The sequence below is a fragment of the Podarcis gaigeae genome (assembly GCF_964106915.1).
Source record: "Podarcis gaigeae genome assembly, chromosome: 8".
Taxonomy (NCBI): domain Eukaryota; kingdom Metazoa; phylum Chordata; class Lepidosauria; order Squamata; family Lacertidae; genus Podarcis; species Podarcis gaigeae.
In genome coordinates, this window is record NC_139684.1 from 27,201,916 (window position 1) to 27,214,029 (window position 12,114).

Here is a 12,114-nt window from a genome sequence, read left to right on the forward strand (position 1 = left end):
GCAAACTAAGTCCTGGGGGCTGGATCCGGCCCAATCGCCTTCTAAATCCTGCCCGTGGATGGTCCGGAAATCAGCATGTTTTTACGAAAACTAACTTTATTTATTTATTTATTTATTTATTTATTTATTTATTTATTTAAATTTAATGAATAACGAGACCAATAAAGTTTCTTTCCTTTCCTTCTTTCTTTGAATTAGTGGAATACTTTGTTAGTCTCTCTATGCATTTCATACGGTATTTATTTGTGACATTTCCCCGTCAACCTGGTCTCAATCCCCTCAGGTAGCTCTGGTAAGCCCCTGGAACTACAACTCCCATCAGCCCCCGGGAAGGGAGGAGGAGCAAGATGGGAAGTGGGCCAAAGGTATTGCTCAATCCCTCCCCGCCATGCTTCTCTTTACGGCACACCTCCCAGCATGCTCCGCGAGCAGCGGCCTTAAGAGGACGGGACGCCGAAGGCGATCCCCACCCTACCCGCTCGTCTCTATGGTTATATCCTCCTTTCTCGCCTTCCCCCGCCCCTCCTATGCGGCGAGTGCGCAAGCGCACGCCGCCTGACGCAAGGGCGGAAGTGGGCGAGAGGGCGGAGCAGAAGTAGGCGCATGCGCGCGGCCGCCTTCTTTTTCTCTCTTTCCCCCTCGTTGCTGCCGCCATGGCGCCTGCGGTGAGTCTCCGGCCGAGTCGGGCCTAGAAAGGGAGCTCCAGGGTGGTGGGGTGAGGCTCGTGACGTATTAAGGAAGCGGAGGGGGGGTTGTTGGCGGTGACGTCATAAGGAGCAGGGAGGGGAGGGAGTCTACCTGGGGGGGGTTCCCCCTGCCCCTTCCTCCCTGCAAGGTAGGCCTCAGCCTCTCCTCCCACCCCATGAAGCGCATTTCTGACTTCCCTGGACCCGCACCCTTGTTACTTTCCGGGGTAGGCTCCCTATGTCCCCCCTGAGCATGTGCAGAGAGGAGCTGAGTTCTTGGATATGGCTCCAGAAGGACAGCGCAGGAAGCGAGGCCTACCCATAAGAGCTCCTGGATCAGGCCAAAGGGGGCCCCATCCAGCCCAGCGTCCTGTTCTCACAGTGGCCAACTAGGTGCCCCAAAGTGAACCCCTCCAAGCAGCACGTGAGAGCAACAGCCTCCTCCCACTTCTACTCTCCAGCATTCTAAGGTAGAATGCACTGTTTATGGAGGCTCCATTGACAAATCTTACAAAACTGAGAAGAGCCCTGCAGCCCCTGGAACGGGCCAAAAGGGACCCACCTAGTCCAGCCCAGTTCTCACAGTGCACATCAGGCATAGGCAAACTCCGGCCCTCCAGATGTTTGGGACTACAATTCCCATCATCCCTAGCTAACAGGACCAGCAGTCAGGGATGATGGGAATTGTAGTCCCAAACATCTGGAGGGCTGGAGTTTGCCTATGCCTGGTGCACATCCTCCTTCTCACAGCCCTGCTGCACCCTTTATATCAGAGACCCCTTTTATCTCTCAGTTTATCTCAGAGGCTTCAACTGAGGTGTCTCAAGGGTTGCCTTTTGGACTCCCAACTCCCATTGCCCATGCTGGCTGTGGCTGATGGGAGCTGGAGGCTGAACATCACCTGAAGGACCATAGGTTTACTACAAACCATCAGTAGTTTACTGCAGGTGTAGCCAACACGAGGCCTTCAGATGTTGCTGGACTATATAGCGCACACACAAATTTATTGCGGTCCATAGACCCAAAATACGCAGTGTAGAGGCTGCTGAACAACTAAAGCTTTCATCTTCCCTGACCATTGAGCATGCTAAGTGGAGCTGAAGGGAGTCCCAACAGTGTGTGTGTGGGGGGGGGGGCTTCCATTGATTTACAGGTAAGCATTTGGGGGAGAGAATAGTCTCTCTAAAGGGTCATGGCCTGCCGCTTTATGTGCAGTCCACACCTCACCCAGTGTGATTGTCTGTGAAGCCAGGTCACATTATATATAGAACATGTGTTCAGACACACATGTTGTGCAGCTCTGATTGTTGGCAGTCCAGGATTCACCAGTGTCCACTTTCCAACTTGTATGGGCCACCACTTTGTGGCTGTGAGATGGGGACCAACACCAACTTGCAGTGTCCCCAGTAACATTGGCCTATATCCAACACTCTGTAAAGTCACAGAATTCAGTGGGCTTAAGCTTGCCTGTGTTGGATTTAGACCATTAATTCCCCCCACCCACCCCATATGACCAGGTGACACTTATTCACTCATACAGTGGACGCTCGGGTTGAGAACGTGATCCGTGCGGGATGCACGTTGCAACCCGCAGCGGCGCATCTGCGCACATGCAGGTTGCGATTCAGCACGCATGCACAAAGCGCAATTTAGCTTTCTGTGCATACATGACTGCCGAAACCAGGAAGTAACCCGTTCCGGTACTTCCGGGTTTCGGCGATCAGTAATCCAAAAAAACACAACCTGAAGCATCTGTAACCCGAGGTATGATAATATAAGAAAAAATGTGTAGAGTGGGCAGAATGCTGAACCTGCTGTATAATCCTAGCCACAATATTTAAGCTATAGCTTTGTCTTTTGTTCCAATTATTGGTTGCAATAAGAGCTATTTTAAACTCTCAGGTTGCTGTGTTGTTTATTATTATTATTATTATTATTTCTTCTGTGCTACTTTTCTATCGGAACAGTCAAAGCAGTCAGTAAGAAAACAAAAAAACACACCATATCAAAATTTAAAGCTGAAACAGTAAATCTAATGAAACAATATGCAAAGATGGCATACCTTCATATTTTCACATCAACTCCTCAGGAAATTGACTGACAGCGGGGTCAGACTAAAGGCACACTATATTTTTGGCCTCAAGTTATTTATTTATTTCCTAAGATTTAGATACTTTTCATTGTAGAAAACCTCAAAGTTGTTTATAAGAAGTATAAAGCAATAACATTATTGGTAAAAAAAAATTAAAAACAATAATTTGAAACATTCAAATCAGCAACAAACTAAAAACAAAACACACATCAACATTCTAGATATCAGGGTAAGCTTGGCTAAACAAAAATATTTTTAGCAGACACTGAAAAGTATACAGTGAAGGTGCCAGCCCAATGTCGGTAGGCAGGGAGTTCTGAAGTGCAGGTGCTGCCACATAACAAAATTGATTTTTTACAAATGCAGAACAGGTAATGGGGTAGCTGTAACAGTGCCAGTTCTGCAGATTGAAGTGGTCAAGCAGGCACATATGGCGTAAGGAGTTCTTGCACGTAAACTGGTTTCAAAGTTGTCAAGGGCTTTACAGTTGTACTTTGGTTTTCGAACAGCTCAGTTCCCAAACGTTTTGGCTCCCGAACACCGCAAACCCAGAAGTGACTGTTCTGGTTTGCGATCTATTTTTGGAAGCTGAGCATCCGATGGGGCTTCCGCATCTTCTGATTGGCAGCAGGAGCTTCCTGCAGCCAATCAGAAGCCGCGATTCGGTCTTTGAACGTTTGGAAGTCAAATGAACTTCTGGAACGGATTCCGTTTGACTTCCAAGGTACGACTATATGCTTGTACTGTAACACCTTTAACTTGCAAATCTCTGAGCACAGCTGTTCTATGTGTACAAAGTCACACCTCTCAGCAATTGTGCTGCAGCGTTCTGCACTAACTGCTGCTTCTGGATCAAGCCCAAGGGAAGCCCCAAACCATGGCAGAATTTGTGCCAGATGTGATCTATAGTATACAAGATTAGTATGTGCACATACTAAATGTCTTTTTTTTTGCCTTTAGGTTACTGAGCTAGGTTGCTGGAGCACTAGGGAAGACCTGACTGTCCAGCTATCTAGGGCTAGATCACTGCTTAGTTGCTTATAGTCCACCAAAATGGTTAGGTTTGTTCACACACAAACAGTGTTAGTGGTTGCATCCAATTAAGTCCTAGGCTCCATTTGTACTATACATTTAAAGCTGTCTCATACCACTTTATGCACCCTGGCTTCCCTCAGAGAACCTTGGGAACTGTAGTTTGTTAAGGGTGCAAAGAGTTGTTAGGCAGCCCTCCTCCCAAGGTCTGTCACATAGCTATAATTTCCAGAGTGGTTTAACAGTCAGTCCCTCTTCCCAGGTAACTATGAATTGTAGCTCTGTAAGGAGCATAGGGGTGTCTCGTAATAGCTCTCAGCAGCCTTAAGTTCCCAGGATTCTTTGGGATAGCTATGACTGTGTATGTGGGTTAAAGCACAGAGCCTAGGACTTGCCGATCAGAAGGTTGGCAGTTTGAATCCCTGCGACGGGGTGAGCTCCCGTTGCTCGGTCCCTGCTCCTGCCAACCTAGCAGCTCGAAAGCACATCCAAGTGCAAGTAGATAAATAGGTACCACTCCGACGGGAAGGTAAACGGCGTTTCCGTGCGCTGCTCTGGTTCGCCAGAAGCGGCTTGGTCAGGCTGGCCACACAACCCAGAAGCTGTACGCCGGCTCCCTCGGCCAATAAAGCGAGATGAGCACTGCAACCCCAGAGTCGGCCACGACTGGACCTAATGGTCAGGGGTCCCTTTACCTTTACCTATGACTGTTTATAAAGTGGACCTGCATTAGTAATTTCTCTTAATTCTCCTGCTCTGAGTAGGACCAGCATTGATTACAGCCCCAAGTTCATTTATATTATTCAGTGTATTAGTGGTCTGGTGGTGTGTTTTTGTTTTGACATTCTTTTCTAGCAAAATCTGAAAAAGGTGCCAGCTTTCTGCAAAGCTTGATTGCCTGGAATCGCTTCTGGCTCTCTGTAGACAACCAGATAAGGGGGCAGTTAGCATCATCTGCTTGTAGTCCTGCTAGCTTGCAAGCAGATAGCTAGGCCAGCATGGATTAAGGGGAAATAGCCACCCACTGGTGTTTGTCCCCAGTGCTTGATAGTCAACATGCCGCCTCTCACTTCCGTTCTTTGCTGTCATGGCTGAGGGCGAATGACAAACTTCTTTTCTAGAATTCTGCGAGGTGGATTAGCCTGAGCTCCTCTAAGCCCAGTGAGCAACATCACTCCCCTTCTGGACTCTCCTCAGGAGGCTTCCAGTCAGCCAGAGTTAGGAAGAATTAAAGCATGAGATAGCAGCAGATAAAGCAATAAGAAGAAACCTACTAGGAGTGAAGAAAGGTTGGCCCTGGGGCAGCTTGACAATCTTGGAGAAAAAAGGGGATTTTAGGAAGGACTTTTTAAAACATGGTTTCGGCTTCAGAAGCAGAATCTTCACCATGAAAGGCATTGTAGGGGCAGAAGATTTAGGTTGGGGAGAGCAAGAAAGATTGGGGAAAATTTTGAGAGGAGGTGCAGCTGGTTGTAGAGCCCTGCGTTTAAGGATGAGGAACTTCTAGATTGGCTGAGAGAAGGGGCAAGGAGCCAGCACAAAGATTCAACAGGTGTGAGACAAAATCAGGGTGTTGGGTGGGGGGGAAAAGGGTTTGGGAAAACATGTGATGTTGTGCAATTTCTTCTCTATGTGGGACTCACCTGATGTTGCGAAGAGGATGTCTGCTTTTGCAGTGAGCATCGGCACCAATAGGGAAAGAAAACATTTTTATGGTTATTGTCACCTCCTGTAAGGCATCTAAAGCTGTTAGCTAGAGGGGTAACCGTGTTAGTCTGTAGCTGCAAAAACAACAAAAGAGTCTTACTAAATTTATTATGGGACAAACGTTTGTGAACAAGAATCTGCTGAAAAACAAATTCTTACCTCTTTACTGCATTCCTCAGTACTTTAATTTCTCCTTTTGGGTGGCAGGGACCAGTGTATAGTCAGTGTGATCTATCCTGAATCTTTTGGTTAAGTTTAGACTCCAGCCAAGATGAAAAATATGGGTTTGGGGAGGGACAGCTGCCTATTTCACCCCTCCCCTACATTTGGCAGGCTGTGAGACATTAGTTTTATTTATTTGTTATAGAAAGTTATATACTGCATTTCAAGTATAGGAAAATAGCTAAAGCAGTTTTCAACATATCAAAATAATACAAGAGCCCTTAAAATTTCCTCTCTGGTGCATGTGCCAGGATTTCTTGAACAACAGTAACCTCTCTTTCTCTCTCTCTCTCCTGCAGAAGAAGCTTGTGACGAAGGGTGGCAAAAAAAAGAAGCAGGTTCTGAAGTTCACTCTAGACTGTACCCATCCAGTAGAAGATGGCATCATGGATGCTGCCAACTTTGTAAGTTCCCGGCCCTTGGAGGCATTGACCACCTCTGGAATCCCATTAACTGCCTGCACTTGCTACTCTGAGAAGCCAGGCGGGTAACTGAACGCATCTCCCACACAGATTGCAAATAGAAGATCTGGTTGCTTTGATGCCACCTTTGGAAATGGGAGGCACTTCTATCTTGTTCAGGGCTTCTGTTTCAGAGTGTGTTTTTGACAGGCAGGGTATGCCTCCTTGTGCTATTGAAGGGCTGCTTGCAAATACACTACTAACGGGAGCATCTGCTGTTGTCTGATCTCTCCAGCTAGCATGGAGGACAAGGCTAGTGATGGCTGTGCTCCAGAGTCGGAGGCAGTAACGCTTGTGAAGTGCTCTTGTGGCTGGAAACCGAAGGAGGGGAGAGTGCTCTTCTGCTCTGCTCTTGCTAACTGTTTTCCCACTGGGGCATCTGATTGGCCGTGGTGAGAACAGGAGGCTGGACCAAATGGGCCACTGGCCTGATCCAGCAAGCTCTTTTCTTGTTCGTGCTGCATACATTTGGTTGCAATTGGTTTTGGATCCTGCAAGAGGTTATTGTTGGTTCTGGGTGGGGGAACCTGGTACCCTCCAGAGAATGTTGGATTCCAGCTCCCATCAGCCATAGCCAGTGTGGCCAGATTGGTCAGGGATGATGGGACTTGTAGTCCAATGGCCTCAGCAGGGCTACCAGTTCCTTATTCTTTCTTTGTGTCCTGTTTTGGAACAGTCTGGTTTGGAGTGGGCATATCTTGGAGCTCTGTGTATGTGTGTGTCTCTGAAGTTTGTGTGGCAAAGCCTGATGCCTGTTTGCTTGTGGCATTGCCATTTTGCTGCAATGCATACATTCAGCTCTGAACAAAGTGACTAGGTATGTGCTTGCACTAATGCTTTGTCTCAGTCAGACTGCTGGGCCATCCATCCCAGTGCTTTCCACCGTGACTGGCAGCAGCACTCCAGGGCTTCAGATGAGGACTCTTCTCAGAGTATCGCCGGTAGTTTGGATACCCCAATGGGCTGTCCCTTTTCCTTGTTGGTTGTGCATTCTTTCAAAGGCTTCTATGTATCGTAAATCCTGTCTTGCTTCTGCCATTGTCTGTATTATACATGCAGATTTATTCAACTGTAAATTTACTAATCACTCATGGGGGGGGGGGGAGGAATCACCTTAGGCAGATGTGAGGAGCCTGTGACCCTCCAGTTCAGGGGTCAGCAAACTTACCGTGCCTCGAGCCGGTGTCTCCAGCACTGATCGCGCAGTGGGCCAGAGGGCAGGGGAGCGTGTGCCAATACGCTATTTCCAGCACACTTCCGGGTCGGAGGAGCACCGGAAATAGCTTGTGCGCATGTGCACGGGCCTCCTCCGACCCGGATGTGCACTGGAAATAACTCTTGCGCATGCGCAAATAACGTTTGCGCATGCGCACAAGCTATTTCTGGTGCTCCTCCGACCTGGAAGTGGGCAGCTGTGCAGTACAGCGGCGGTAAGAGCGGGCGGTGGCAGTGGTCGCCCGCAGGCCTTTGTTTGGGGACCTCTGCTCCAATTGTTGCTGAACAATAACTCCCATCCTCCCTGACCATTCTGGCTGGGCCTGATGGACATTGAAGCCACGTGGCAGCCAGAGAGCTGCAGCTCCCTTTCTCTGGTCTGCACTGAGTGGCAGCAACTCTCCACAGTCTGGAGTAGAGAGAAGAGTTTGCTACCTGAGGGATTTCCATGAGAGGCGCCCAGGATTGAAGTCGGGACCTTCTGTGCTCTGGCGCTAAACTACGGCCCTCCAGAACAACAAGGATGTGGAACCTGTGTCCCGTCCCCAGGTGTTGTTGGCCCATCATCCCTGACTAGAAAAGATGGGAGATGGAGGACCATAGGTTCCCCATCCTTGATCTAGGCATCCTTTAATTGGCTGGTGACTCACATTGTTCACAGATGAATATTATGGGTCATGGTTCTTCTCAAGATTTGTGAGAATTACGTTGGAAGTCTCTCATTAACCTTTGTTGGGTTTTAGACCTTTAGAAATTGGCAGTGGTGCCTCATTTTTCAGGACATTTGCATGTCCAGTTTTGTTGCAGAACAGCCTTCCCCAAGCCTGTGCTCTCCAGCTGTTTTGGGACTTCAGCTGGCTGATGGGATCCATAGTTCAAAGCCTCTGGAGGACACCAGCTTTGGGGAGGGCTAGTATAGTGGTCGCAAGGGACGTGAGTGGTGCTGTGGTCTAAACCATTGAGCCTCTTGGGCTTGCCGATCAGAAGGTTGGCGGTTCGAATCCCCGCAACGGGGTGAGCTCCCGTTGTTCGGTCCCAGCTCCTGCCAACCTAGCAGTTTGAAAGCACGCCCAAAAAAAGTGCAAGTATATAAATAGGTCCTGCTCCCGCAGGAAGGTAAACGGCATTTCCGTGCACTGCTCTGGTTTTGGTGTTCCGATGCACCAGAAGCGGCTTAGTCATGCTGGCCACATGACCCAGAAAAATTGTGGACAAACGCCAGCTCCCTCGACCTGTAAAGTGAGATTTGCGCTGCAACCCCAGAGTCGTCTGTGACTGGACTTAACTGTCAGGGGTCCTTTACCTTTACCTAATGTAGTGATCGGGATTTTGGACTAAGACCAGGGAGACTTTGGTTTAAAGCCCTGCCTATACAGCCATGATGATCACAGACTGATCTCTGGTCAGTTACTGTCTCTCAGCCTGTCTTGCAGGGTTGTTGTAGGGATGAAATGGATTGGTGGGACCAGTTTCACTGCCTTTATCTTCCTAGAGGGAGCAATGGCAACACAAACATGTTCTTGAAAATAAATAAAAGGTTAGGCATCGCCTCGTAACAGTCGCTCTTCAAGTGCTTGTTGTTTCTTTAGAGCATTTGTTACGCACTTTTCAGGCAGAGAGGCTCTCAGAATGGCCAGCATACAATCATTTAAAATGAGACAGTCCCTTCCTGCAGGCTTACAACCTTAAAAACCGCAGCACGCAAGGGAAAAGGGACGGGGAAGGTAGAGGAAAAAACAAATTAAACTGCGGCGCCAATTCTTAAACAGGCATTCCTATTTTTTAAAATTTATTTTTTGCAGGAGCAGTTCCTGCAGGAGCGGATCAAAGTGAATGGGAAAGCTGGGAACCTTGGTGGCGGTGTGGTGACCATCGAGAGAAGCAAAAGCAAAATCACAGTCACCTCAGAGGTTCCTTTTTCCAAGAGGTAAGGAGCCACGCGGGGTTAAAAGACTGGGGTGGGGGGTGGCTTTGACTTAAAGAAGCCTTGCCTCTTGACGTACTTCAACTGTGGTATTGCCTCTGGTCCTCTGATGTTGTACAACTAGGTGCAGGCTGAGAAAAGAGGATCACCCAATGAAGCTTATGTGCTGCTTCATACAATACATTTTACTCATTGCCACAGGGTGTGTTGTTGACCACTACCTTTTGTGTCTTTAAAAGGGGATTCTTGGAGGAGGAGGAGGAGAGAAATCTATTCATGGCTGCTATTCATAAGGACTATTTAGAACATCCATCTTCAGAGAAATCTTGCCTCTGAATTACCAGTTGGTGGGGTGCAATAGTGGAAGCCAGCTATTTATGTTTTTTATTTACTGTATTTTTCGCCCTATAGGGCGCACCTAGTTTTTTGGGGGGAGAGATAAAGAAAAAAAAATTATCCCCCCCCCAGGCGTGGGGCTGGGGTGGGGGAAGCCCGAGCTTCCCTCGACCTCAGCCCCCAGAACAGGCTGCCAGACTCCCCAGGCTTGTGGATATCTGCCCAAAGCCTGGGGTGCGCTCCGCTGCGTTCCCCGTGTTTCGGGCTGCAGGCTGCTGTCCGCAAGCCTTGGGAGCCCGGGGTGCGCACCGACCCCTCTCGCTCTCCAGGCTTCAGCGAAAGCCTGCATTCGCCCCATAGGATGCACACACATTTCCCCTTCATTTTTGGAGGGGGGAAACTGCGTCCTATAGGGCGAAAAATACGGTAATTACTTCCCCACTTTACCATAAGGAAGGTCTCTGGGCAAGATGCCACATTAAAATACACAGTTACAGTGGTACCTCAGGTTGCAAACGGAATCCGTTCCGGAGGTCAGGCCGGATCCTGAGGTTTTTGCAACCAGAGAGACGGCTTCTTTGCATGCGCGCACGGCAAAACACTTCTGGGTTTGTGGCTTTCGCAACCTGAAGTTTACGTTACCTGAGTGTAACTTAACCCGAGGTTCTACTGTATATTTAAAAAGCCTTGAACCAAAAAAGTGTGAAAACAATATAAAATATTTCCAATAAAAATGTTATCATGCAGCCCCCATTTGAGGATTTGTAGTGTCGCAACACAATCCTGGATTTGTGTGAAGTCCAAGTGAGATAGGAGAACAGAAGTGGTGGAGGTTTGAGTAGAGCAGGGATGGAGTAACACTGAGAGGAATGAATGAACAAATAAATATTTATTTGCATCAGCCACCAGCTATAGCAATAAAACAAGCAAAATGCAGTATACAAAGAATAAAGGTAAAAAGTCACATTTTTACTACATTTTGAGGGTTTGGATCAATAGTCAAATAATGGATCTTATTCTAATTGCCCCAGCTAAAAACCTTGCAACCTGAACACTTGAGAGGAAAACATGTAAGTTTGAGTAAAGTGAGCAGGTGGTGTCATGGAGGGCAGGATGGAGGCAGCTTAAAACAAGATTTGAGTACAGTGAGAAGGAGGGTTGGATAGGCTCTGTTGTACTGGTTTGTGGGGGGACTGACAGGAGTTGAAAGTCCAAAAATATTTTTAGGGGAATGCAAGCCCTCCCATTCCATGTATAAATGAAGCCAAACTGCTCATTTAACAGACTTGAATAATTTTCTTTTCTTGGCTTGGGGTATTGAAGAATGCAAGCCCATGAAACCAGTTCCTTACCCTCTGGGTGTCCTACTGAGTCCTTCCTCTAAGCCTTGGAGATTTCAGTCGGTGTTGTCAACTCACCTTCACACCCAGAAACAGGGAGTTGGAAATGTGATTTCTTAAAAAATACAATGACAAGAAAGCTAAGGGTTTTTTGGGTTGCCTAGATTTTACCCACATTTGCATATATCATGCCTTTTGGGGATCTTGGGCTGCTGCATCCCCCATCAAGCGACTGAGATCCTGTTGCCGTTGACTCAGCTTGAATTATTTAAGCAGCTTGAGAACCGGGCGTGCGACTGACCCAGCGGACTCCGGTGGCATCATTTGGGGGCCACAGTCAGTTTGCTTCCCTGCTTCTTTGTTCCTCCCACAGATACCTGAAGTACCTCACCAAGAAATACCTGAAGAAGAACAACTTGCGCGACTGGCTCCGCGTGGTCGCCAACAGCAAGGAGAGCTATGAGTTGCGATATTTCCAGATCAACCAGGATGAAGAGGAGGAGGAGGAAGAAGATTAAATGCAAAGGAATCTGGCAATATTTTGTACATTCACTTTTCCTTCAATAAAGTACGGTGAAAGTTGTTATAACATTTCTGCTTGTGTGGTTCTGTCTGGATTGCAGTCTGCCATGTAAACACAGAATAGATGTCCGCACCAAAAGCTTCCCCTGTTCTTTGCTGCCCTCTACGGAGAGATGGTGGTATGGGCTTAGGGGTAGGGATCTCCAACTTTTTCTTTTGCCCAAGCAGAGCCAGCCCACCTGTGGCGTGGGGCGAAGTGGTCCTGTGGGCACCTCTGCCACTGCCAGAAAGGCAGCACTGGCAGCCAAAACCTGGCGCCACAGTCACATGTTCCCATTTCTGATGTGCCCAAGAACCCACTTAGAAATCTCCAACTCAAGATCGCTGCAAAGGGCCCATTTTGTAGGGGGGAAAACTGGCGATTTGTAGGGGGGGAAAAACTCGGAAACACCGCCCCTCCCCATAGGGGAAAACAACTACCCACCCCACCCCAAAACAAATAAACACGGGGGGGGAGACCACCCCCAAAGGTTGGGCAAGCCCTCCACCCCCCCAACCAAACTATCTTCTCCACAAG

General features: G+C 48.1%; 2 protein-coding genes across 2 annotated transcripts in view; one reads left to right on the forward strand and one right to left on the reverse strand.

Annotated features, from left to right (window-relative positions):
* KCNAB2 (potassium voltage-gated channel subfamily A regulatory beta subunit 2) overlaps positions 1 to 12,114 on the reverse strand; it is a 384,406-nt gene that overhangs the window by 193,744 nt on the left and 178,548 nt on the right. The window lies entirely within an intron of this gene.
* RPL22 (ribosomal protein L22) lies at positions 527 to 11,604 on the forward strand. The gene is made up of 4 exons (XM_083752904.1): positions 527 to 665; positions 6,039 to 6,143; positions 9,218 to 9,342; positions 11,389 to 11,604. Exons 1-4 carry the CDS (start codon positions 654 to 656, stop codon positions 11,531 to 11,533), a joined length of 387 nt encoding a protein of 128 aa, XP_083609030.1. The 5' UTR covers positions 527 to 653; the 3' UTR covers positions 11,534 to 11,604.